Source organism: Brassica rapa, chromosome A05, assembly GCF_000309985.2.
Source record: "Brassica rapa cultivar Chiifu-401-42 chromosome A05, CAAS_Brap_v3.01, whole genome shotgun sequence".
Lineage (NCBI taxonomy): Eukaryota > Viridiplantae > Streptophyta > Magnoliopsida > Brassicales > Brassicaceae > Brassica > Brassica rapa.
In genome coordinates this window covers 4896559-4923150 of record NC_024799.2, presented here as the reverse complement: position 1 = coordinate 4923150, position 26592 = coordinate 4896559, and the positions used below count along the sequence as shown (strand labels likewise).

The following is a 26592-nucleotide window of genomic DNA, read 5'->3' as shown; positions in this document are numbered from 1 at the left end:
ATATGTTAATTTTTAGACATGTATTATATAGTTTGTTAATTTTAAGCCATTCTATCATCATATTATATTTTAAATAAATAGTTTATATTTATGAAAATAACATTTATAAATTTATCAATTGAATATAATTTTATCATATTTATTTTAGTATAATAATCATATTTTAACATGATCATGACTATAAAAGTAGATAAAATATGATATAATTTATTTATTTTCATTTCTAAACGATAACTTAAAATACATTAAGTTATTGTTTAAATATTTTTACACAGATTTATTAGAATTTTTTAAATATAATATATATATATATATATTATATTTTAAAATGAAAATATATTATGATTAAAGTATTTACAAAGATTTTATATTATTAACTTTAAAGAAATACATGTTAATTTTTATACATGTATTATATAGTTTGATAATGTTAACCCATCTTACCAACATTTAGATTTTATTTTTGAACATAAATATTTTATAATTACGAAAATAAAATATATAAATATATAAATTTAATATAATTTTATTATATTTAGCTCAATATAATAATTTTATTTAGCTCAATATAATAATTTTATTTTAATATGATTGATTATGATTATATAATAAAAAAATATTATAGATTTTTTATTTTTCATTTTATATAACTGAATATATTAATGTATAATAATATTTTAAACTAATTTCGAAATTAGTGAAAATATTTAAATATAGTTTCGAAAATGAAGATCCGAAAATGAAGATCTTGTAAAAATCTTTTCAAACAGATTTGTTAGACTTTTAAAATAAATATATTTATATTTAAAATGAAAAGATATCAAAAGATATTATGATTAAAATATTTTAAATTCTATTTATTATTAGTCTGAATTAAAATGTAGTATGAATTTTTATGAATAGGTACATTAGGTCAATTTTAAAAAAAAATCACACATGAATCAAGGTTGTGACTTCTGTTTTAATATATAAGATATGCAGTGGATATAGTCCGTGAAAAGGGAAAATTAGGTTGAGAGTAGGAACCGGAAACAAAAAAACACATACAATAATGTTGTGGGTTTTTTTTAATATATCGCAAATGAATTATGATAACATTTTCTATGACTAAACTCCGATAAACATTTTTTTATATATAAAAAGCTGATACGTTTGTTATTATAAACTTTGATGAAACATTATTGCTAGTGAATGATTTGAATTATAATCTTAAGTTTAAAATCCCAAAAGAATTTTTATTTAATACTTTTACACCAAATAAAAACTCAAGATTAATATAAATGTGTTTCATACAACATTGTTAAAAAATTGTTAATGTTTTTTTACTGAAAATTTGAAATTTTTTTCTTAAAAATGTTTTAAATTTATAAATATATTACAGATGCTATTTATATCAACAATAATATACAAGGAATTTACTAAGACAATATATCATCATCTATTTAGATGAAATAGTGATATGCTTTAACTAAATTTAATGTCTTTAGTTTCCTAAAATAATATATATTTTAATGTTGCTCAAATTTTAAGATGGTTTTCCATAAACAATATCCAATTGCTATATAGTCCAAATTAATAAAATTTGAGTTTAGTTTATTACATTTTAATTAGCAGTTTACTAGCTAATTGCATGCATATTAGTATATTGTTTAATATATTGAATAAATGTGAAGACGACGTTTTTAAAAATTATTTTCAATAGTTTATTCATGCTGATGTAAATGATTGTTGGGCTTTCCTTTTCTCATTCAGCTATTTCTTTTTGGTTATTACATAAAGCTGCATAAACCTAATCGACGGTGATATCTTAGACATAATTCAGTTTAAGGGAACCCTTAAACTCTTGTCATATATATCATGAGCGTTGTCCATTCCCTTTTGTTTCTGGAACTATACACATTATTTCTCTTTTATATGTATTTTTTGTTGTCTCGCATCTCATATCTATGGTCACGGACTCACGGGGAGTAATTACTACCTCTCAAAAATGTCCGTGCACTTACTTATTTTAGAATTGCCTATAACGGAATAAACATTGTTCTGCCTGCACAACACATATATATATATATATATATATATTCATTTTTATCCTTTTCTTATATTTTTTTTGTTAAAGAACTTTTTCTTATTTTTACTAGTAAAATTCCGCCAACCTTGATTGTTTAATTCAAGTTACGGATGATAGAAATGAGAAATGGTTTTTCATAGATGTAACATACGAATAGAATAATGTAATCGATAAGAGATGTACAAGAGGTCAACATGGGCCATCCCTTTCCCGCACTCTCACGTATCTGTCTGCCTCGTTTGTTTTGGCAGATTACATCGTCGCATATGCCTGCACGTATTTGATCAGTTGACCTTCATCACTCTATGTTTTTTTTTTATATCCACACTTTCTACAGTTTGATCACTATTTGCGACTGTACCTTTGTGTTTTTAATGTTGATGGCATGTGAGAGAGGATCAAAGTTTCTAATATTCAAATACATTAAGAATTGGACTAATTGTCTCTTCCCCTGCATCATATCGTCCATATATCAAAATTATGTTTATAGACAACCATTATAATTTTTCCTATATAAATGACTTAATTTTGGAGGATATTTCATGTGTTGGATTATATAACGTCAAGACACAACTAAAATATAAACAATTTAGAACCTAAATTGTATTAAACCATGTCGCCAGATTAGCATCTTAAGACTGTTTCTAAATGGCAATTGACAAACAATAACAAATCTTAAACAACTTATAATCATCAAGCCTATATTTTGAATAGAATGTACACACTTTTCCAGAGGATAATCAAGTTGTGCCGAAACTGGATGCATATGTGGTAGTGGATGCTTGAGCTAATTATTCTTTGCCAGGACTTTTCTGATATAAAAGTTCACATTCGTCCCAAAAATTCATTTACAATCATGTAGTTTTAATTTCTATTAATAATTAATATTGGGGGCAGTTAAAGAAATGACGTTAGATAAAGGTCAAGTTGCCATTATATAAATCTCTTATATAAACCCCTTCAGTAATCAATAAAATATCATAAACTAATAATCACTCACAATTAGTAAATAATCACTCAACACCGTGAAAATGGCGGACTCTTCCTCCTCCACCGTAACGGATTTAATCTCCACTGTCCATCAAGACATCATAGAGGTTCACATCCTCACGCGCCTCGACGGTCCAACCCTAGCCTCCCTCTCCTGCGCCTCCACACTCCTTCACAAGCTCGCGTCCAATGAACTCCTCTGGTCCAAAATCTGCCGGTCCACGTGGCCTTCCACCGCCACCATCTCCGATGATCCCCGTTCTTTTTTCTCCGACGTGTATTCGGTTCTTGACACTGGTGGTTCAGTTTCTGATCTCGACCATCCCTTTCCAGAGCTGATCTCCGCCGTGGATCTGCACTACAGAGGGAAGTTGATTCTCAGTAGAATCGTGAAGACGGAGACGACTACGGCGTGGTTCCTTAGCTCGCCTCTGAGCATCGATCTTGTTGATGCGAAGGACACTGTGGAGACGCCGATCAAGCGAGGACGGTGGACGGAAGACACGTGTCGTGATCTAGAGCAGGATTTGACTTTGAGCTGGATCGTGATCGATCCGGTCGTAAAGCGTGCGGCGAATCTGTCGAGTCACCGGCCGGTGTCCGTGCAGAGGAACTGGCTAAGCGGTGAAGTGGAGGCGAAATTCGCGACGGTGGTGGGATCGGTGGAGTGTGTGATCACGGTTGTCACGTGCGGAGAGGAGATGCACGTGAAGGAGGTGAGCCTTAAGGTGGAGGAGATGGAGGGAACGAGTTTGAACGGGAAGGACAGTTTGGTCATTTTGAGGAGTGTAATGGAGGGTAAGAGGGGCAATGGAAGAAGGAGAGAAGCGGAATCGAAGTGGAGACACGAAGAGTTTATGGAGAAGAAGAGAGAGTTGAAAGAGAAGAAGATGAGGGTAGAATGGGTATTTGATATTTTAACTGTCGCTGTTGGGGTTCTAGGGTTTGGAACACTTGTTGGGTTTTGTCTTTGGTCTCGTTAACTTCTATTTTTAGGTTTTAGTATTATCAATCAATATTTAAGAGCCTCTAGATGAATCAAAAGCTTTGCATTAAAACATAAACAACTTCAATTACTTTACCCACATCATGATACTCACAAACAAGCACAAGAAAAACATCTATAGGTCCGTTACGATCTTTACAAGAAAGAAAATGAGAAATTAATGCTTTTTTAGGGCAATGGCTGAGATGACTATGAGAATGATGAAGAAGACAACTGCGATAGAAGAGGCTACAACTGCGCTGCTCACGGCTTGGCAGAAGTCTCCAAACTGCTGACAAATGGGGAGCCAATTGGTGTTTGGGTTGCCGTTATGTGCAAGGTAGACAATTGCAGCTGCCGCAGCCGCCGCTGATGTGGCAAGCGTCACGACCACCTTCACCATAACATAAGAAGAGGATGAGTTTCTATGAAATCTATAATTTTGTAATAAAATTTGGAATAGTTTTGTTAGTGAAGCTACCGTATCGGAGATGAGGAGGATCAACCGGGGTGCGGCTGCAAGTGGACGGATAATAGTTACAATGGAGAAAGGAAGTGAAAGGACGAGATAGCTGGCGACCATGGCTATGGCTATCACAAAAAACCTTCAAAAACGATTTACATGTATATATCTCATTAAGTCACTAACCGGACAAGCTTACAAAGTAAAGACGTATGTTTCACTCTAGTTAGAGATATACTATACGCATTCATTGTGTAAAAACATGATGTAACTTAGTAATCATACGTTAAGATAGTTAAAATGGACTTACTGAAATGTGGCAAAGTCATCGTAGCCGGCTTGGAACTGTAAGAACTGAGTAAAGAAGGGAAGAGTCTCCTCAGCGGTGTACATGACGGAAGAAGACGTGATCGTTGTTACTATGGCCGCCAAACGTAGGAGGAAATCGAATATGGCCAAACCTCTCTTGTAACCGCCTCCCGCGGTGGCTGCCACAAAGCCCTTCTTCTTCTTCTCGTCCACGACGACATGGCTTGTACTTTTGGTCACGGTGCTGGGCTCGCCGACCTCAATGGTGGTAGACTCCTTCGCCATTTTCTCTTGCAATTGAGGTTTAAATATTAAAGACAAAGTGTGTCTATGTTTGTGTGTTGAAATGCTTCGTACTACTGGTGGGAAACAAATGGGAGATGGACAAATGTTTATATAGTGATTGTATAAAGTAGTGATTGACTAGGAACAATTAATAATAAGCTAACTAATGACGAGGTTTTTAGTTGTTTAAGATTGAGGTTAGTTGATTTGTTAGGGATCTGGGAAGAGGAGTAGTTGCTTCTTACCATTACCCACTTAATTGGGTTTGAGCTAACAATTAAAGTCAAAAACAAATGTTATAATATCATGTGTAAAGTCTAATGAAGTGGGCATACCCATTCGCAGACAAGAGAGCTTGATTATGTTCATTATATCCCATGCCGATAGTACAACCAAACTTTGTTAATTGAATGACTAAGTACTTGCAAGTTGGTTATTTTCAAGTGAACCACAATTTTTCCGTATGGTTATTAACTTAGTCATGCATAATTAATTAATCATTCAGTTGCAATATCGCTTGATCTCTTGGGCTTAGAAGAGAAGGATGAACCAGCTGATATATCCGCCGGCACCAATTACCACTGATCAATTATTTACCCTTTTGATTTAAGCCAAGTACAGAGCTTCAGGGCGATGTTCTTCGTTATAACATCTGGATATATTATCTATTTATCTTATATGCAAATACACCAAATGTTAGTTCGTTTAATTAATGTGACATGTTAAAAAAGAATAGGTTCTTGTCACTCGGTGGTGATTAACTCGAGGGCAAAAGTATTATACGGTGAAGCCACATGGTTTAAATTTCAATCACTGGGAAATTAATATTTCGGTATCATCAGAACAGGAGACCAACATATGGCACACATGACTAGTCTAAACTATTTCTATGGGGTCGGGATACCTCAGTATGATTAATAAAAAAGAAAGAATAGGTCTAAATTCAAATCAACGTGAGAGAATAATGCATATATACTTGTACGGTTAAAACGATTCTATGATTTTTGTAGAAATTATGCTTATGTGTCAAGTTGAGGACTTATGGGTATTTGTTAGAACTTTCTTTAACAAAATTGGAAATCTAGTATTACAATTTGCAACTGTTAGATTAATTTACAACGAATCTAGAATACTTTCGTTACTTATGTCTTATATAACTGGTTACAAGATTACAAAAAGGTAAGTATTATATATGGTTTTTTCGGTTCACGCATGTTTTTAGATTCTCATCTTGCATTTGCTCGTTGATATCGTTGGAGATTGATCGTTGGGAAATTAAAAGACTGTAATCCGTACAACATTCTAAGTTCACTCGAAACAATAGTGAGCTTAATCGATCAAGGGCAGTGGGTGGACCTGACTTGACCTCGATTATGAGCAGTTTGAGCACACTATGATGACTCTGAGATTAATCTCTTGTTGGGTTTTGCCTTTATTTCACATTTAATTTTTTAGGCTATACTATCAATTATCAAACGAGAACCAAGACAATTTCCTTCAAACATATGAACTCTTGTTACACTTCCACACCATAATGATACCACATATACTTAACATCTCATGTTAACACAAAGCACACGCCACAAACATACACATGAATAACTTATAGATCCTTTTCGATCTTCACACGTGGGAAATATCAAATTAATGCCTTTTTAGGGCAATGGCTGAGATGACGATGAGAAGGACGAAGAAGACAACCGAGATAGAGGCGGCTACAACAGCAGTACTCGTGGCCTGGCAGAAGTCTCCAAACTGCTGACAAATGGGGAGCCAATTGGTGTTTGCGTTGCCGTTATGTGCAAGGTAGACAATTGCGGCAGCAGCGGCTGCTGCTGCTGTGGTAAGCGTCAGGACCACCTTGAAATATACATTAAAAAGAAAGAATAAGATGATGAATTTAAATAAAAATTGGAGAATAGAATTGTGTATATATGAAAGGGGGAATTACGGTGTCGGAGATGAGGAGGATGAGCCGGGGTACAACCGCAAGTGGACGGACAATAGATACGATGGAGAAGGGAAGTTAAAGGACGAGATAGCTGGCGACTATGGCGATAGATATCACAAAGAACCTTCAAAAACGATTTACATTTATAATTTTTTTTTTGTCATTGACCGGACAAGTTTAAAATATATAGCCGTACATGACTTGATTTACAAGTAACAAGAGTTTATATATTTGATTCCAGAAGAAAATATAGCCATAGTTGGAGATACAGTATATACGCTTTTTATGTAAAACATTATATAAATTAGTAACCATATGTTAAAAACATGAAAAGTGACTTACTGGAATGTGGGAAAGTCATCGTAGCCGGCTTGGAATTGTAAGAACTGAGTAAAGAAGGGAAGAGTCTCTTCGGCGGTAAACATGACTGAGGAAGCACCGATGGTGATTCCTATGGCCGCCAAACGGAGGAGGAAATCGAATATGGCCAAACCTCTCTTGTAGCCACCTCCAGCGGCTGCTGCCACAAATCCCTTCTTCTTCTTCTTCTCGTCCACTACGACATGGCTTGAACTTTTGGTTATGGTGCTAGGCTCGCCGACGTCAATGGTGGTGGACTCTTTCGCCATTCTCTCTTCCAATTGGGATTTAAAGAAAGAAGTTTGTTGTTTGTGTACTGAAATGCTTTGTACTTGTGATGGGAAACTAATGGGGGATAGTCAAGTGTTTATATAGTGCTCTGTATTGAGTAGGGATATGTATAAATAGTTAGTAGCTCTTTGATGATGAGCTTTCATCAAAGAAAAATAATAAATATTGAGTTAGTTGATTAGTTAGAAGCTCGGACGAGGAGTTGTTGTTTCTTACTTCCTCCACATAATTGGGTTTTGAGCGAATCATTCCAAACAAAAGAAAAGCTGCCTATATCATATGTAAACTAACGAAGTTGGTATCCGTACGCAGAAAAGAGCTTAATAACGTGTGATTGATTTATGTTCATTTTGTTACAAAAAAAAAAGATTTATGTTCATTTATTCCATGCCAATTGTACAACCGATCAAGCTTTGTTAATTGAGTGACTAAAATATCTACTTTCAGATTAGTTGTCTGATTTCAACGAAGCACAGATCTTCAATATGCTAATTTGCATGATATATATTGATCACTCCTGAATTATGTTAAAGATCAATATTGCCATTTTCTTAAAGATCAAGTATTGTGGGACTCTCACTTGGACCATAATTGGCATCAGCATCACTACCAATATATGCTTCTCCGTTAAGGCTAAAGCCTAAAGTCCAGTCCAGTCCAGTCCAGTCCCAAAATAGAATTTTTAACTGAATCAAAAAGATATGTTAGAATTGTATGATACCGTATTTCCGTTGGATTAGTCGGATCTGCGACGTAGATTAATGGAATTTTAAATTATATTGGTTTTAGAAGAAAACAAAAATTCTAGAAACCAAATCCACATGAACTATTGCTGATATTAATCTAGATTTAACTAAATATTTTGCAAAATTTAGAGAAAAGAAAATCATTGTCCCAAAAACGATGTTTCTTTTGTACCATTGGGTTTGGTCCTTTATTTTTGTTTGTTTGTAAATTTATAAGCTTTTGAATTTTATATGTGTGCGTTTCCATATCTTCCATGACAATCATAAGGCGAAACCCATTTGTCAAAAGTTTGGGATAATATTAAAAGAAGGCACTCGCGAAACAAAGTGAAATGGTTGGGTCCACTTTCATATAAACAAAACTAAACACTTTTTTTATTGCGGCCAACCCTTTCACATTCGAATGGACATTTTGGTTTAATTCAGGTTAGGTTTGTTTGATTAATTCAGAGCTTTTACTTTGATTTGGTTCAGTTCAGTTCAGATATAGATTTGGTTCGGCATAGTTAATTTCGATTGCAATGCATGTTTCACATATTTTACATGTGCCAATTTAATATTAGTAAAAATGTGGAAGAAATATGATTGGTAAATTAATGTTTATTATTAAGTGGTACATTAAAATCTTCGGTTTTTAAAGTTCATAACCAATAAACCAAAGCTAGATTTACAATATTGATTGAAAATAGAGAGTACGGAGTCCACAGTAGGCAATAACTAAGCAAAACGCAAAACGCAAAACACTATTAGCTAGGAATTATTATTCTGTTGTTGCTAAGACTATTATTTAGGAATTTAAATGTTAATTTACTAAGGAGTACAATATATAATGATCAGGACTGTCTAATAGCATGAGCTACTGGAACGGTCGAACAAGATCCGAGTCTAAAAGTAAAAAAATACTAAGAAAATTTCTAAAATAAACACCTATATTTAGTTTAAATTTTAAAAAATTTAATATATTTTTAAATTTATAGTTTATGATTAGAAGAGAAACCTAATATATAGATATAACTATTAACGTTTAAAATGTTTCATTACATTGTTAAATATATAGTTAATATTTTTTGAACAAGACTTTAATATAATTTGAGACGGTTCTCACAATGATATATGCGACTAATCTACTTTTTTAAGTTCAATCCGACTTGTACCGTATTATATTTATAAGCACCATTGAACAATAATTGAAATAATTTTGTTTGGCAACTAATTAACTATTCTAGTATCTTCTATCAAATACCGATATTTTGAGGATTAGATTTATTGACCTTAACTTTTTTTTTAAAAAAGAAAAATTATTGACCTCAACTACTGCATGTAGTGCAAAATATAGAAAAATTTAGGTAAGAAATCAAACAAATTAAAAATCAAAAGATTAATATCAACTAAACAGGAATAGTTTATTATATGATTGTGAATAAGGTTATTGTGATGAAACCTATAAATTTGTTTTTATTTTAAAAAACTTTCCTAACAGATAGAATTACATGTGATTGTAAAGTATTTTCACTAGCGTTGCTAATTTGCTGGATGCACACTTCATTGGCAATGCCAACCCACTAATGATGATTTCACATGGCCTTTTATTTCCAATACAAATTTATTTTGTCAAGTTTCTGAATAATGAAAAAACGTATAGATATTCATTACAAATTCTTATATATGTATTTTATTACTGAATTTTAGTTTCATTGTTAAAAAAGCTTACCAACTGTTATTATATAGTGGATACTAGATAGTATATGCAGTTGATATAATTAATGTTGATGAAGCTAAAAGATAAACAACTCACGTGGTTTATTGTTCAATTTAAGAAACTCTAAAGAGCTGAATGTTTTTTAGTTCGTTGAGAGAGCGTCGATTGGCCTGCGGAAGATAAGCACCAAGGAAAGGATTTCTCTGGGTTTTATTAACTGATCAGACATGCTCTTACAAAGTCAGCAGAGAAATTAAATCACAAGGTAACACTAGAATTTTGAATCTTTGGTAGCTAGGGAAGAACTTTGACTCTTTATTAGAAATGAAATCACAAGGTATCAATAATCTTAACTAATTAGTTTAATGAACGTTTATATTTATCGTGTTAAACTATACAAGAGCTCGTATTTTTTTTATTACTGTATGAAAGGACGAATAGAAACGGAAAGAGTGAACACATATATACATGCTACATAACGTTGTGTTGGCTACCTCTATGCTAAAAACAATATTAGTTAGTACTGAAGGCCAGCAACAAATGATTCATCCTAAAATGGTGAAGAGAGCAGAAGAATATAGTATAACTATATAACTCAACCATATATAACCTAACTTTGGTTAAAATACTCGGCTCTGATAGATCTCGTGAGAAACTAAGGTGTGATCACGTTCAAACATATTAATTACGTTTATGCAACGTTTTATTGCCTTGCCAGACATTAGAAGAACCACTAATAAACACAAGTTGCTAGGAATTGATTTTAAATTTTCAAAGTTAGTGTAGACATAGGAGTGAGTCAGATATCCATAAAGAACAATATGATAATATGTAGAAATTAGGTCTGATTCATTATACTGGATTATATATAAATGTCATTATGCAATGTGGGAGACACCAAAAATACACACAAGTAGCACTACGTGCTTAGTGATAAGTGAATCTGAAATTATTAGTGTTCAATATGTGATAAAGCCCTTAGGTAACGAAGGAATGTGGATAAGAGTAATATCAGTCTATCGAACATAAACCGAAGGTGTTAATAGTTATCATTTTCAAACTTTCTTGTGACTTCGATTCATTGATGATCGACAAAGATGTTATTATATATGGCTTATTATACTGATGCCCCATTCCACTAAAATACTCTAATCTCTAGATGTAGAATTTGAGTGCTTTCTAATTTGAAAGAATTTGTAAATGAACGATCAACCAAATAAATAATGATGAAAATGTATATTGTCACAATTGATAAACAATACTATTTTCTGTATGAAACGTCTTAAAACAAACATTTCACTTTTATGTTTTCCAGTTTAGATTTTACTCCGTCATTTATATCTTAAAATATTGGTGTTCTACCATATGATTAATTATATACTTCAAAGCCGGCATACATAGAAGATTTTATTTATAATGACACTACAACATGCATCAAAGCAACAAAAATCATAGATACACTGGATGGAATTGATAGGTGAGGTTTGGGCCCCAACAACTGAGCATTAGGACATCTTATCCTATGTGCAACCAACGCGGTTGGGTCTGGTGAAATGCCTATAAATACGGACACATTCTCAAGCAAACTCATCACACAACAAAATCGTAAGAAGAAAGAGTGAAACATGGCTAATCACAAAAATATTTTCTTCCTATGTTTCTTAATAGGTTTAGGGTTATGTTCTGCAAGACGAGCACTTCTTTCCTCCTATGAACCCGAGGATGAAGTCGCCGGATACGGCGAGAAAAGTAGTTTGCATGCTGGTTATGGTATTGGAGTTGATGCTGGTGTTGGTGTTGGTGGTGGCGGCGGAGAAGGAGGTGGTGCTGGTTACGGTGGAGCTGAAGGCATTGGTGGAGGAGGAGGCGGTGGACATGGTGGTGGTGCTGGTGGAGGTGGTGGTGGTGGTCCTGGAGGAGGATCTGGTTATGGAGGTGGAAGCGGTGAAGGTGGTGGAGCTGGATACGGAGGCGGAGGAGCTGGAGGACATGGTGGAGGTGGAGGAAGCGGAGGAGGTGGTGGTGGAGGAGCTGGCGGTGCGCATGGTGGTGGATACGGTGGTGGAGAAGGTGCTGGTGCTGGAGGAGGATATGGAGGTGGCGGTGCAGGTGGACATGGAGGTGGTGGAGGCGGTGGAAATGGAGGTGGTGGAGGAGGTGGAGGTGCACATGGTGGTGGATACGGTGGTGGAGAAGGCGCTGGTGCTGGAGGAGGATATGGAGGTGGCGGTGCAGGTGGACATGGAGGTGGTGGAGGCGGGGGAAAAGGAGGCGGTGGAGGAGGAGGTTCTGGCGCCGGTGGAGCTCACGGTGGTGGTTATGGTGCCGGAGGTGGAGCTGGAGAGGGATACGGTGGTGGTGGTGGAGAAGGAGGACACGGTGGTGGAGGAGGCGGTGGTGGTGGAGCTGGAGGTGGCGGAGGAGGAGGTGGAGGTTATGCAGCTGCTGGATCTGGACACGGTGGCGGTGCTGGTAGGGGAGAAGGCGGTGGTGGCTATTAACACCGTGAAATTATCTATGTGGAGCGTAAGGGCCATTGAGTAAAGTGTCATATAACTCGTAAGAGACTATATTTACACCATATATGTGGTAATAAGTACGCAAGTCCTCTGTATAATAAGCCCTAAAAATGGCTATTGTTGAAGTTTCTAATTGTACCAATGCTGTATGCTGCTTCGTGTGTATCAAGTTTATATAAACGAAAATGAAGATATCATGAGTGTTCCTGTTTTCATTTTACTAATATATATCAAGATATCAAGGGGACGTGCATGGTGAGGGTTTACTATGAGTTGTATATTTGTCATGTTCCTGTTTCCATTATACCAATATATATGAAGATATTAATCAGATGTGCATGGTGAGGATTTACTATTGGGTTAATGTGTTTGTCCTGTGAGAAAGGTAAGGCCATTGACGGAAGAAATTGGTTTGTCAAGCATAAAATCTAATTTTTTTTACGGTAAATGGCTATTATATTACTCAAACTTGAGGTGGTCTGGGGAGGCAGACCGGAATAGAACAACCAATAAAACATAAGGATCTATGAAAAGAACGTGCATTTCTAGCTAACGAATCCGCAATCTCATTCTGCGTCCTTGGAAAGTTGGTGATATTGAAGTCCGAAAAACACAACCGAAGAGTTTGGCTCCCCAGCCCACCTTAAGTTTGAGTAATAGAATATTCGTTTGGGTTTGAGAAGCTTAAAGGAGATTTATATGGCAAGCTGTTTAATGCTTATGGGAATTTTCTCTCCCAGTTCACCTATGTGAATGAGATATGGCTATATTAGATCCGTGAAGGAATTATTATCTGGTCGAGAAGGGAAACAAAGTAAACAAATTCATGGATGCAGATAAAGATGAGATCATTGACAAAATCTTTTCATAAAATTGACATTCAAAGCGGAAATAATACATCATTCTGACATGACTTGTGGTCTAATTTGAGGAGACTCTGATATAGTGATATGATGGGAGAAAATTTTCATATAGATATGAGAATTCCAGAGAATGCCATGGTAGAGGAATGAATTCAAAGAGTTAGAAGACAAGATATTTTATAGATGAGCTGAATAGTTTGGAAGATGTCATGAACAACCATAAACTACAACTTGAGCGTTATATATGGAGAAGTAAGTCATGAAGAAACAAGAAAGAAGGAATCGGATTCCTCAAGTGCATGTTCATCTACCATGGACAAAGAGTATTTGGTTCCCAAATGCAATGACAAAAAAACTATTTTCTCATGTGGATCGTTTGCACAACTGATTTTTTTTTTTAATATATGTTATGGTTGATCCGGTTATCTCCGATAGAAACAAATTTATATATTGGTACAGTGTAGATATATCCCCGAATGGCCACCACACTGAACATGGGAACAAAAGAGTTGAAGATAATGTAGCATTTTGGATTAGCACCAAATCAAACAAATAGATCAATTCTCATTTTCTCTCAAATTCTAAACAGAAGCACTTTAACAGAAACATGTTCTTTTAGTATAATTCAACATTCTGTTAAAATAATAATAATGAATTAGATGGCTTATCACCCAGTAAGAATCACCCTATAAAAGTATAATTTAAATTTGATTTTTTTTTTCATTTTAGTGTTCCCAGTTATCTACTTTTGGGTAACTAAAGTAAGTTTTTGGATGGTTCTATTTCTATATAAATATTTTCGACGTTATTTACTAAAAGGTGTGAGTTATTTCAAACAAAACTTGTCATATTTTTTTTTTTTAATATGCTAGAGATATCACAAGAAAATACCATCATTTGTATGAAAATAGTAGTATAAGATATTTTCATTTTCAAAACAAACCGAAACACAAATAAAAACTAGCTAAATTTTTAATTGCATAGATTTGATCCGTTTTCTCTCATGGCATCATTTTGTGGCCTTGTGAGATATATATACATACAATGGACTTGCACTAGGCCCAAGTGTTTTAAAAATATCGGGTCGACCCGTGACAGAGAAAGAATCAGATCCGACCCGATAAGGACTTTAGAGTAAACGTCTCATCATGAGTCTCTCTCACTAGGTTCCTGACGACGAGTCGCTGCTCTCTCTCTCTCTCTGAAAAAATGACGGCGAGACCTGAAGGAAGTCCCCCGGAGGTTACACTGGAGACCTCCATGGGTCCGTTCACCGTCGAGGTTTCTCTCTCTCTCTCTCTCTTACTTGCATTTCTATTAGGTTTCTAACTGATAACGCTCGATCCTGAGATCTAGATTTAGGGTTTTAGAAAGGGGGTTTAGGGTTTACAGTGATTTGATTTTTGTAAGTTTGATCTCAGATGTATTACAAACACTCCCCGAGAACTTGCCGTAACTTCGTGGAGCTATCACGGAGAGGTTACTATGACAACGTTCTCTTTCACAGGATCATCAAGGTCCGTTTCTTGATATCAATCTGAGTTTTTCGTTGTACTGAGATCACTTTGATGATGAAAGTTTGTTCCTTTGGTGTTGATTTTGTTTCAGGATTTCATCGTGCAAGGTGGAGATCCTACTGGAACTGGAAGAGGTGGCCAATCCATTTATGGGTACATTCTCTCAACTCTAATGTCTTTCTGTGATCAGTGATAGCTTTGGTATTCCATGGATATGTTAGTAAACGAATTTGGATCAGAACATAGCTTTGATGAAGGTTTATAGTAAAGTTAGCTCTTGTAGGGTTTTGATTGAGGTTATATTCAGTGTGAACAGACTTGCATAGATTTTGTATAGTCGAGACTAATAACTAGTACAAGGTTCTAGATATCTTAACAATCCTCAGTTTACTCTATTGATTTGATTCTCCGCTTTACTTGTTTTGCGTCCGCTGACCTGTGTTTAGAGGCTTAGAAACAAAAAGCTACTACTTTATAATGGGTCTTTTGCCATTGTTCTTGTGCTAGTTCCAAGTTTGAGGACGAGATAAAGCCAGAGTTGAAGCACACAGGAGCTGGAATTTTGTCAATGGCAAACGCTGGTCCCAACACCAACGGGAGTCAGTTCTTCATCACTTTAGCACCAGCACCTTCCTTGGATGGTAAACACATCCATCTCTCGAAAACACTGGTCTAATTTGATATGATGTTTTGAGTATCATATGAAGAGAATTGTCACTTAATTGTGTTCTTCTGTTCATCTTCCAGGAAAGCACACGATATTTGGCAGAGTCTGTCGTGGTATGGAGGTGATCAAGAGGCTCGGTAGTGTCCAAACCGATAACACCGACAGGCCAATCCATGAAGTGAAGATTCTGAGGACCAAAGTGGTTGATTAGAAGGAACATTACTAAACGATGACGACATGAAGAATTGTAACTCTGTACTGATCCTTGCTACTACTATGGAAATGGTTTTCTTCCTGACCAATAAAAAGTTACAAGGTTGATTTAATTCAGTTCACCATCTCTGTTTTTGTAATATGGATCGTTTCTATCAAAAATCATCTTATCATACATTCATACATTTGCACAAATAAATGAATAATGACTATACAACGGGCCCTTCAAATTGAAAGGCCATTTGTAGCAAATGTTTACCCATAGGAAGAAGATGGTGTTTCTCTGGGCACAATGAGATAACGATTATATTGAGATTCGCAACTCTCCGTTTTAACTCACAATGTTGAATCATAGAACGTTCATAGCTGGAATAGCTCAGTTGGTTAGAGCGTGTGGCTGTTAACCACAAGGTCGGAGGTTCGACCCCTCCTTCTAGCGTATTTCAATATGACTGACTGATAGTTTTTCTCAAGCTAATATGTTTTCTGTTTGCGTTTGAAATCCTATATTTTACCAATTTTGGGCTCGATCATATGGAATTGTTGATTATGAAAAGTTCTAAACATTAAATCAAAACGGATAAGCCTATCAAAACATATCAGAGTTTGTAATGATTAAACCTACAAACCTTTCTTACTCTAGTTCTAACTATAGTTAAGTACTGAATTTAACAAAAGACAGTTTGGCCGAGTGGTCTAAGGCGCCAGATTTAGGCTCTGGTCCGCAAGGGCGTGGGTTCAAATACCACAGCTGTCAGTTCACTTTTTTGTTCCTTCAAATTAATGATACGACGTCGTTAATCAAGGCTTCAACAAATGAATGTTAAAGTACATTCAGCCCAATACTAATGAAACACAGCCCAAAACAAATATCAAAACCCTAAACGAAAGGGCTCACTCACAAACCCTAATTATAAAAATCAATTTCATTTTTATCGAACACTCTCATCCTCTAAGCCAAGGCGGAAACTACAGAAGGAAGAAGTGATCTTGCTGTGATCTTTAACAATGGTAAGCTTCGTCTTTACAAAGCTTTCACATTTCTCAGTTTATCTCAGATTTTGATTATACATGTTAGGTCTTCGTTATCTGGGCGTTGAATTGTTTAAGCATTAGATTTGCGTTGATCTTAATTATGTTTAATTGATCGGATAAGAGTAATGAAAGTTGAAGTGTTATTTGTTATGTATAGTCGAGGAGAAAGACAAGAGAGCCGAAGGAAGAGACAGTGACACTTGGACCAGCTGTTCGTGATGGAGAGCAAGTCTTCGGTGTTGTTCACATCTTCGCTTCCTTCAACGACACTTTCATTGTATTGTTTCTTTTTTATTTGTCACCAATTTCTATTATATCTCTAGAAGTATATGTGAAGCTTACTTACATTGTTGTGTCTGATACGTTTTTGCAGCACGTTACTGATTTGTCTGGACGTGAAACCCTTGTCCGTATCACTGGTCAGCATCTATTCATTGAGAACACATATGTTATCGTCCGTGTGTTGTTTAGTATGTGTTAGATGTATTGAGTCTCACAACTAGGAAATTAAATGGCGAGTGTTTTTTAATTTATTAGGTGGAATGAAGGTGAAAGCTGACAGGGATGAGTCATCGCCTTACGCAGCTATGCTTGCTGCGCAAGACGTTGCTCAGCGATGCAAGGAGCTTGGAATCACCGCTATGCACGTGAAGCTCCGTGCTACGGGTGGAAACAAGACCAAGACACCTGGTCCCGGTGCTCAGTCCGCTCTTAGAGCTCTTGCCCGTTCCGGCATGAAAATTGGCCGCATTGGTAAGCCTCATTGCCATAAGCTAATCTCAACTAAGACTTGGTTTAGTGAGCATTTCTAACATTGTACTTGTTGTTGTTGTTTCAGAGGATGTTACTCCGATCCCAACAGACAGTACCCGCCGAAAGGGTGGTAGAAGAGGAAGAAGGCTCTGAGTTTTCTATGGCTATTTATTTAATCTCATGCGTTTCATTTCATAACAATGTTTTTTTTTTTGAGTTTTGTGAACGAGTTTCGGATTGATCGCTTTTTGTTAAATTGAACAACATATATCTACTATCATTAGTCTATGGCCTTGGTGAATGACTTCATTGCTGTTATCATTATTGTCAAAAGTCACTTATTCAAAGTCTTCATCATTTTTGTTTAGAGATCTGTGGTACTGTGGTTATTTAAATGTGATAAAGTAAATCGTTGCCCTTCTATTATATTTTTCCTTCGGACAGGCGAGAAAACTAAATATAGATCCTTTTTTGATAAAAGTATACAACTTTTCAACATTAACTACTAAAAATACTTTAACAACCAAAACTCAAAAATAACTTATTATGTTGGTTACAATTTATTAAACTAAAACAACCAAACTCAAAAATAAACTCTCAAAGAGGTCTAAAAGACAGGTAAAACAGCAGCAAAGATGGAGACAGGTCAGGAGACGGGAAGCGATCTCGGATTAGATGGTCCAGGGCATGGCAAAGACCTTCAGCAGAGGTGGAGACGGAGGTGAAAATACGAGAGTTGCGTTCCCTCCAGATAAGGTAGATGGCGGATTGCAGTATAAGCTTAATCACTGCAAAAGCTTTAGGGCCAAGGCGATTAAGAGAGATTAAAGCAGCAGGAGAGTGAATGTCTGAGGGTACATCAGGGATGATTCCTTGCACAAAGTGCTTCCATAAGGTGCAAGAGAATTCACACTAAAAAAGAGGTGATGGTGAGTCTCGACACCGGTAGGGCACAGCATACATGCAGCTGGTTCATTTAAGCCCCAGCGACGAAGACGGTCACGAATGGGTAGTCTTCTCAACAAGACTAGCCACGTTATGAACGTATTACAGGGAATATGCTCTCTGAACCATATAACCTTGGACTAAAAGACTGTAGGAGAGTGATGTCTAATATGCTTCCAAGTGGTCTTAGAAGAGAAGGATGGCCCGAAGCTTCCATCAGCTTTACGCAAAGGAACTGATCACTACTGTTATCTGGAGATGGAGGAGGAATAGTCGTGAGAACTATTTGGAGAGTCACCGCTTCGGGTGATCTAGCAGAAGGAAGCACCCAATACCATCGCAAACCACTTCAGAAACTGTAGCGTCTTTCCTAATTATCAACATACGCGGACCTTGTTCTCCTAACACAGAAATCAAATGACCTAGCAGAGTCCAAGTGTCGTACCAAAAGGAGGAGGAGATGCTGTTCCTTCGCAAGAAATCATTTAGCATAGGCTTGAGCTGAAGCATACTCCTCACAGTAGGAGAGAATCTTGGAGAAAATTAACAGTTTTCGCTAAGACGTTCAATTCATACTACAAAGTGGAAAGATTCATTGGCGTAGTTACTTTCAATATCAAGTGGATTGAAGTTGATGTTTACAGTTTACTTATAGACGTTCATTATAGAGAATTCTTACTTATATGCTCCATTCAACATCTCGATATGCAGAGCTAGGCATTAGATCAAATGTTGTTGTGAGTTAAACGAGTCGCTTAATCATGGTTTGATATTTCACATTTTACATGTGTAAGGGAATTGTCGAAATGTACATAAGTTTGTGGGCTTAAAAAGCCCATTGTAAGAGCCCACTTCAAAAACCCTAGAAATGAAGGAGAGGACTTTAAATACTCTTCTTCTCTCCTTCTTGTAAGCTTTTCTGATACTTGCGGCGGAGAAGAAGAAGAAGATGCAGATATTCGTGAAGACGCTGACGGGCAAGACCATCACCCTCGAGGTGGAGAGCAGTGACACCATCGACAATGTCAAGGCCAAGATCCAGGACAAAGAAGGTAACACCCAGCTCTGTCTTGTTAAAAGCTGTGAACTTGTGATCTAATCTGTTTTTCTGCTCTGTTTCAGGGATCCCTCCGGATCAGCAGAGGTTGATCTTCGCCGGAAAACAGCTTGAAGACGGTCGTACCTTGGCCGACTACAACATCCAGAAAGGTTTAAAAACCGTCCTTTTAATCTCTCTCTCTCTCTCTTTCTCGAAAACGAAATGAAATTTAATTCATTACTCTGTTTTTGGGTTTGAAACAGAGTCGACTCTGCATCTTGTCCTGAGGCTTAGGGGAGGTATCATCGAGCCGTCTCTGATGGCTTTGGCTCGTAAGTACAATCAAGACAAAATGATCTGCCGCAAGTAAGCTTCCCTCACTCCAGTCTCTTTTCTTCTTTGTTTCCGAACTTGATTGGTAAATCTAGTTTAGTTTTAGAGTAATGGTTAGAGTTTCTATAGCATCTCTTTGTCTATGTGTTAGTTGTTCATTTTGTCTTATCATGAATTGTAATTTGAGAAGCATTAACACAAATTATAATTAATACTGTTATTATTTTTAATCATATACAATAATGTTCTTGTGGATGAAGTGTGTGTTTTATTTTATGTGATACGAGTGTCTTTTATGTCTCATGTAGAGTAATGTAATTTGATTTTAGGTGTTACGCTCGTCTTCATCCAAGGGCTGTCAACTGCAGGAAGAAGAAGTGCGGCCACAGCAACCAGGTTTTGCTTCTCTCTCTTTTCATTTTTGTTACTTTATAGAGTTTTTTTATTGTGTGATTAGTTAATTAATTTCTGATTTCTGAATCTTTTTTGCAGTTGAGGCCCAAGAAGAAGATCAAGTGATCTGTATTGTTTATTCTCAACAGACTTATTTATCTATGTGTTTTTTTTTCCTTGAAAGACATCTCTAGTGTTTTGACACAAACTCGTTTCAGTGAATTTTAATCCTAAAAGATTTTCGTTAGTAAATCTGAATTGTCTTTGGCTTTTTTTTTTCTTTACAAATTCCAACTTTTTATCATCTTATTTAATTTGCTAATAGTTGATGTAGAACATATTCCATTATAGGAGAATTTGACATAACAATAATAAGAAATTAATTGGGTTTTTGGGCACCGGAATATCACTGATAACTTCAAAGTAATCCAAGCCTTGAAGTTATTGCATTGAACTTACTTCTCACACAAAACTTAAATTTCCGGTATGATTCTAAATCATTGTTGTCATAAATCCGGTTTACCTTCAATTCAGAGACACTTCCACAACTATTTTTGCTAGTTATGATGATTCCAATTGCTATAGCTGTGAAACGTACATCACCCACATAAGCTTTGTTTGCATCTTTGTCTATATGAGCCTGCAGTAACTATCACCAAGTCTCGGCTTGCTTCTAGTTATGCTTTGTTGATGGTTCCACTTTCTAAATGAATGACCAAATCACTGCCAGTATCATAAGATGTTTTATTTTAAGCTTTATAAGCAGCTTACAAACGAGATTGTAAGAAAACCCCAAGTGAATAATTGCTATTGCTGTATAATATAAAACTAGATTCGGACCTGTGCGCCCCCACGGGTATATGTTTTATTTTTTATATAATACTATTTGTTTTATATAATTAATAGTGAATAAATTAATTGTAGGATATAACAAATTGTAAATTTAGATATTTCCAAACATAATAATGGTACTATTTGCATTTATAAATTTAATTTATTTGTTTAAATTGTCAATTGTATTTCTCATTTCTTACAAAGATGACTTATAACTCTAGAGTGGAAAATAGAACAGTGTGTATTCTACAGTTTGATATGTGTTCTGCGTAACTATTATTCATATTTAATTTATATAAAAATTCTTAAATATATTATTACAATTTAATTTATAAGTTAGATTAAATTTTATTAATTTTAAAATCTACCTCAAAATGTAAAAATTGATTTTAATCTTTTATAGTTTAAATACATTTCATTTTAAAAATTATTTATACACTAATTTATTCATTTATGCAAAGTTGAATTTTAGATTTTAGAATTTTTTTAGTAAATAGAATGTTGCAATCTTTTAAATAAATTTGGTAGCTAAATTTTAAGAAAACAATTAATATATATATTTTTATGGAAACTGATATTTATTATGTTTAAAATTAATTAAGGTTAAGAGTGAAAAAAAGGAGTGCTATTGGCTGTAATTAAAATGTTGTTTCAATGGTTAATTTACATTTGTACTCTTATGTACATAGAAATTTTGTTTCTAGATCATTAACGACATATTTTCTTAACACTAACCATGTTTTCAAATCTTAATAAGACTTTTTCAAACATATTAGTGTTATAGTTTACATGTTTGTCATCCAACTAATTGTTTCAAACTATTATAGTTTCTGTAGTTTCTGATTATATATTTATTTTATTGATTTTTGTTTAGTATAAATGTATATATAGACGTGAAGAATTTTCATGTGTATTTGCTTTAAGGTACAGACTTGCAGTAACTTCTTACAGAAATATATACAATCCAAAATGTAATCATGGTTATTTAAATAATTTTTGGAGCAGCTGTCAGTAAGATATTACCTCTTTGTAACAGAGAAACCAAAGTATCTTTCAAAAACTATGAAAAAACATCTAAAACAACCATAGAACACATATAATGTACCTTTCAGCAAAATTTTCAGCTCGAGCAGGAGCATCTGAAACAGTTGTATCACTCTCTGCGCATTTACTGCAACAAAAAGAAGAAGTTTTAGAACATTGAAAGCTTATGTTTTTATATTCATTAATTAGATTATTTCCCTATAGACTTGCACTGATAGACAACCACAGTTAATACTTATTCAACGCAACATGAGCTTTGAACCAATCAATACATATCCATGAACAACAAAGCTCGACACAAGCAATTTAGTCTGTCAATGAAAGAGCTCACAGACTCTACAGAGAAGCTGCCAAAGAGAAATTTCAAAATACGTACCCATGAACAGTCAAGCGCGACACAAGCAATTTAGTCTGTCAATGAAAGAGCTTTTTAACTTGCAATGCAATCTGGTGGTCCACCATGCCTCTCTGGATCTTTCTTCAGTTCCTCAAGAATTTCTGATACCTTAGAGATGTTCCAACCAATAAATTAAATGCAATAACAGTACTTTTGGCTAAAACATCACTTCTTTGCAGCAGATAAATCAAAGAATCCTTCACAAAATATGAAAAGATATTCAAAGCAAACCCCATAGAACACACAAAATGAACCTTGGCACAACTTTTGAGCTCGAACATGAGCATCTGGAACGTTGTATCGCTCTTTGCTCGATTCCTGCAAAAAAAAGGAAGCAGCTTTAGAACACTGGAAGCTTATGTTTTTATAACCATCAATATAAGAAATTATATTGTTTCATAGAGACTTGCATAAACAATACAACATGAGGTATGAACCAATGAATACGTGAATCATTCAGATCAATTAACGGAAAGTACATGGCTTTGAACAAAAAAAAATCAAAGCTTTGACCAGACCCATGAACAAAAACAATTCACATAACCTAGCAAAAGAATCCGACTTTCAGAAAAGATGTGAAATTAAAGGCTGAAAGATAAAGGAAGAGAGAGAGGGAGATGGAACTTCAAAGGAGGGATGGAGTTGGCCAAGCTTCCTTCTTTAACGTTATCAGATAAGTGCCATGGAAATATATCATAGTGAGTGTTGCGATGGGAATCAAAGCAGAGGAAGGACCCAAAGCGAAAGCGAGACAGCAGAGATGGAGGAGAGGGATGCAGAAGATGAACATGATATCAAGAGGAAGTCTGTTTACTCTCTCTCTCGAAACTCCCTTTGATCGGATTCTGTTTGTGTGCTTTTTTTTTCTCACTGCAAAACTCAAGGTTGAGATCTTTTGGTTAAGATTATTCTCGTCAAAATCTTAATCAATTAAACTAGATTTTGATCCGCGCTTTAAAAGCGCAGATTTTTCTTTGGATTATATACAAATTTTGTGAATTAATATTTTGAAAATGTTGTGAATTATTATGTAACTTATTTAAATTATATAATTCATGAATTAATTTATTTAAGATTTTGTATGTATTCTTTTTTTGTTCAAATATATGTACACTCTTATATAACTTTATCTTAGATATGAACATTTTACCAAACCTGTAAGTTGTTAAAATGTTTTAATGAAAACACTAATTTGTTATATTTTTGTGATGAAAACACTGACTCATTTAAAATAATAGATATCAATATATGGGTCATTAAAATCTGTTATATGAGGGAGAAGGTGGGTTTATAATAATTTCAGTATCCATCATTCGATACAAACATATTATATAAATATTACTAATAGAACAATGGTTCGTACAAAACCTATGTGCATATTTAAAAGGCTATAAATCGACAGTTTAGATTATAATATTTAAAGTCAATAAACAGTAATATGTTTTATTTAAATGTAGGAGATTTTATTTGGTTGCTATAAAATAGGTTAATTATAAGATTTAGTTATATATAATAGGTTGGACTAAAAAATGAAAGAGTCCAAACAACTTTTATAAGTAGATTTATTAAGACTGCTTTCCTTTTAATTAAATAGATATTGAATCAAATACAAAATATATAAAACGACTGTTTTTATGGTTAGTGGCATTGGTATATAATTATTTAGAAAAAGTTAGGTTAAGTACTAAATGTACTTCTGTTTTAATAGATTAGATTCTAGAAAAATTGATTTTCATATTTAATATGTTTTCCATTTTAACTTATGAGCTGGGTTGTAGGTTTAAATTATTATCTTTTAAACACACAATTTATAAATTAAAGTGGCTGTAGAAAGAAGATGAGGTGTGAAAATTACTCAAACCACGTACCAATCACCCCCAGTACATAAAGAACATCAACAGTTTTCTCTTTTATCATATTACAAAGGGAAAGATTCATAGGCATAGTTACTTTCGATATCAAAGTTGATGTTTACAGTTTACTTTTAGACGTTTATTATAGACAACTCTTCATTGTATGCTCCGTTCAATCTCGACGTGTAGAGTTGGGCTTTAGATTAATATCCAAAAAGCAAAAGATTTTGGCAAAAGTTAAGAATAATAATCAAATGTTGTTGCGAGTTAAACGAGCCCGCTCAACATGGTTTGACATTTCACATGTAAAATAAGTTAGTGGGCTTACCAATCTAGAGCCCATTCGAAAAGCCCACATGAGAAACCCTAGAAATGTAGAAATGGAGGAGGGAGCTGACTTTAAATACTAATCTTTCTCTCCTTCTTGTAACCTTTTCTGAGACTTTTGCGGCGGAGAAGAAGAAGAAGATGCAGATATTCGTGAAGACGCTGACGGGCAAGACCATCACCCTCGAGGTGGAGAGCAGTGACACCATCGACAATGTCAAGGCCAAGATCCAGGACAAAGAAGGTAACAACACCCAGCTCTGTCTTGTTAAAAGTTGTGATCTTTTATCTATTTTTTTTCTGCTCTGTTTCAGGGATCCCTCCGGATCAGCAGAGGTTGATCTTTGCCGGTAAACAGCTTGAAGACGGTCGCACCTTGGCTGACTACAACATCCAGAAAGGTTTAAAAACACTCCTTTTAATCTCTATCTCTCTCGAAAACGAAATGAATTTTAATTCATTACTCTGTTTTTGGGTTTGAAACAGAGTCGACTCTGCATCTTGTCCTGAGGCTTAGGGGAGGTATCATCGAGCCGTCTTTGATGGCTTTGGCTCGCAAGTACAATCAAGACAAAATGATCTGCCGCAAGTAAGCTCATCTCTTCATTCTCTTTTGTTCTTTGTTTACAGACGTGATTGGTGAATCTAGTTTAGTATTAGAGTAATGGTAGAGTTTCTACATCATCTCATTCTCTTATGTGTTACTTGTTCATTTTGTCGAATCATGGATTGTAATTTTACAAGCATTATATGTAATTTTACTTTTAGGTGCTACGCTCGTCTGCACCCTAGGGCTGTCAACTGCAGGAAGAAGAAGTGTGGCCACAGCAACCAGGTTTTACTTCTTTCTCTTTTAATTTCTGTTACTTTATATAGTTTTTTTTAGAGAAAAAGATTAGTATAGCACCAAACCAATTTTTTGTTACCAAAGTAGCACTCAAGTCTCAAATTCACAAAAATATCTTTCATTAAAGAGGTAAATATACATTTATACCCCTTGAGTTAATTAATCTAAACTTTAGGTTTTAGAGCTAAGGGGTGGGGTTTTGGAATTAGGATTTAAAATTTTATAAAAAATAAATACTAAAATAAAAAATAAAAATTTTAAAAACAGTTTCAAAAAGTATTTTAAATTATAAAAAGAAAATTTCAAAAAAAAAATAAAAAAAAAATTTCAAAAAAAAAAATTCAGAAAAAAGTTATAAAAATTTCGAACCTGAAAACATATAATCTGAAACTATAAAAAAAAAATTCTTTTTTTCATTTTTTTATTTTTATTTTTTTATTTTTTTATTTTTGTTTGTTTATTTAATTTTAAATCAAGGGTATTAGAGATATTTTACCATTTAATGAATGTCATTTTTGTGACTTTCTCCTTCTAGTGCTATTTTTGATACATAAACTTCAAAAAATGCTATTATTGACAATTGCCTTTTTTTTTATTGTGTGATGAGTTAATTAATTTATGATTTCTGTATCTTTTTGCAGTTGAGGCCGAAGAAGAAGATCAAGTGATCTGTTTTGTTTGTTCACAACAACTTATTTATCTGTGTTTTTTTTCCTTGAAAGACATCTCGCTAGTGTTTTCCTTGAAAGACATCTCGCGCGTCCTTCAGTAGTAAATCTGAATTGTCTTTTGCTTTTCTTTTTTCTTTACAGATTCCAACTTTTTGTCATCTTATTTAATTTGCCAATAGTTGATATTCCATTATA

General features: G+C 34.7%; 7 protein-coding genes, 2 long non-coding RNA genes, 2 other non-coding genes and 1 pseudogene across 13 annotated transcripts; 8 read left to right on the top strand and 4 right to left on the bottom strand.

The window, feature by feature from the left end:
- Positions 1 to 660: 660 nt before the first annotated feature.
- LOC103867316 (probable F-box protein At2g36090) lies at positions 661 to 4131 on the top strand. The gene has a single exon (XM_033291550.1). The coding sequence runs from the start codon at positions 3100 to 3102 to the stop codon at positions 4039 to 4041; it is 942 nt and encodes a 313-aa protein (XP_033147441.1). The 5' UTR covers positions 661 to 3099; the 3' UTR covers positions 4042 to 4131.
- On the bottom strand, positions 4093 to 6330 carry LOC103867317 (casparian strip membrane protein 1). 2 transcript variants are annotated; one of them, XM_009145368.2, is made up of 3 exons: positions 4817 to 6330; positions 4525 to 4648; positions 4093 to 4437 (listed from the first exon to the last, which is right to left on the bottom strand). In XM_009145368.2, exons 1-3 carry the CDS (start codon positions 5098 to 5100, stop codon positions 4222 to 4224), a joined length of 624 nt encoding a protein of 207 aa, XP_009143616.3. In that variant the 5' UTR covers positions 5101 to 6330; the 3' UTR covers positions 4093 to 4221. The 2 variants fall into 2 exon arrangements, with proteins under 2 accessions (XP_009143616.3, XP_033147443.1); XM_033291552.1 differs by having other exon boundaries at positions 4093 to 4648.
- A 248-nt stretch (positions 6331 to 6578) lies between these two features.
- Positions 6579 to 7732, bottom strand: LOC103867314 (annotated as a pseudogene).
- A 3986-nt stretch (positions 7733 to 11718) lies between these two features.
- Positions 11719 to 12881, top strand: LOC103867313 (glycine-rich protein DOT1). Its single transcript, XM_009145366.2, has one exon. It carries the CDS (start codon positions 11773 to 11775, stop codon positions 12646 to 12648), a length of 876 nt encoding a protein of 291 aa, XP_009143614.2. The 5' UTR covers positions 11719 to 11772; the 3' UTR covers positions 12649 to 12881.
- Positions 12882 to 14576: 1695 nt separating this feature from the next.
- On the top strand, positions 14577 to 16107 carry LOC103867312 (peptidyl-prolyl cis-trans isomerase CYP18-2). The gene is made up of 5 exons (XM_009145365.3): positions 14577 to 14810; positions 14951 to 15046; positions 15138 to 15199; positions 15554 to 15687; positions 15794 to 16107. Exons 1-5 carry the CDS (start codon positions 14739 to 14741, stop codon positions 15922 to 15924), a joined length of 495 nt encoding a protein of 164 aa, XP_009143613.1. The 5' UTR covers positions 14577 to 14738; the 3' UTR covers positions 15925 to 16107.
- A 184-nt stretch (positions 16108 to 16291) lies between these two features.
- On the top strand, positions 16292 to 16365 carry TRNAN-GUU. The gene has a single exon. It is a non-coding gene; the product is annotated as a tRNA-Asn (tRNA).
- Positions 16366 to 16603: 238 nt separating this feature from the next.
- TRNAL-UAG lies at positions 16604 to 16683 on the top strand. Its single transcript has one exon. It is a non-coding gene; the product is annotated as a tRNA-Leu (tRNA).
- A 79-nt stretch (positions 16684 to 16762) lies between these two features.
- On the top strand, positions 16763 to 18071 carry LOC103867311 (40S ribosomal protein S14-2). Its single transcript, XM_009145364.3, has 5 exons — positions 16763 to 16937; positions 17119 to 17238; positions 17335 to 17380; positions 17499 to 17714; positions 17800 to 18071. Exons 1-5 carry the CDS (start codon positions 16935 to 16937, stop codon positions 17865 to 17867), a joined length of 453 nt encoding a protein of 150 aa, XP_009143612.1. The 5' UTR covers positions 16763 to 16934; the 3' UTR covers positions 17868 to 18071.
- A 1439-nt stretch (positions 18072 to 19510) lies between these two features.
- LOC103867310 (ubiquitin-60S ribosomal protein L40) lies at positions 19511 to 20695 on the top strand. The gene is made up of 5 exons (XM_009145363.3): positions 19511 to 19711; positions 19782 to 19868; positions 19962 to 20064; positions 20361 to 20427; positions 20524 to 20695. Exons 1-5 carry the CDS (start codon positions 19609 to 19611, stop codon positions 20548 to 20550), a joined length of 387 nt encoding a protein of 128 aa, XP_009143611.2. The 5' UTR covers positions 19511 to 19608; the 3' UTR covers positions 20551 to 20695.
- On the bottom strand, positions 19589 to 25431 carry LOC117134054. The gene is made up of 2 exons (XR_004458164.1): positions 25322 to 25431; positions 19589 to 19902 (listed from the first exon to the last, which is right to left on the bottom strand). It is a non-coding gene; the product is annotated as an uncharacterized LOC117134054 (long non-coding RNA).
- LOC103867309 lies at positions 20576 to 23835 on the bottom strand. 2 transcript variants are annotated; one of them, XR_632628.3, is made up of 4 exons: positions 22954 to 23823; positions 22679 to 22807; positions 22364 to 22429; positions 20576 to 21147 (listed from the first exon to the last, which is right to left on the bottom strand). It is a non-coding gene; the product is annotated as an uncharacterized LOC103867309 (long non-coding RNA). The 2 variants fall into 2 exon arrangements; XR_004458163.1 differs by having other exon boundaries at positions 22679 to 23835.
- On the top strand, positions 24896 to 26590 carry LOC103867308 (ubiquitin-60S ribosomal protein L40). Its single transcript, XM_009145362.3, has 5 exons — positions 24896 to 25123; positions 25194 to 25280; positions 25366 to 25468; positions 25648 to 25714; positions 26368 to 26590. Exons 1-5 carry the CDS (start codon positions 25021 to 25023, stop codon positions 26392 to 26394), a joined length of 387 nt encoding a protein of 128 aa, XP_009143610.2. The 5' UTR covers positions 24896 to 25020; the 3' UTR covers positions 26395 to 26590.
- The last annotated feature ends 2 nt before the right edge of the window (positions 26591 to 26592 follow it).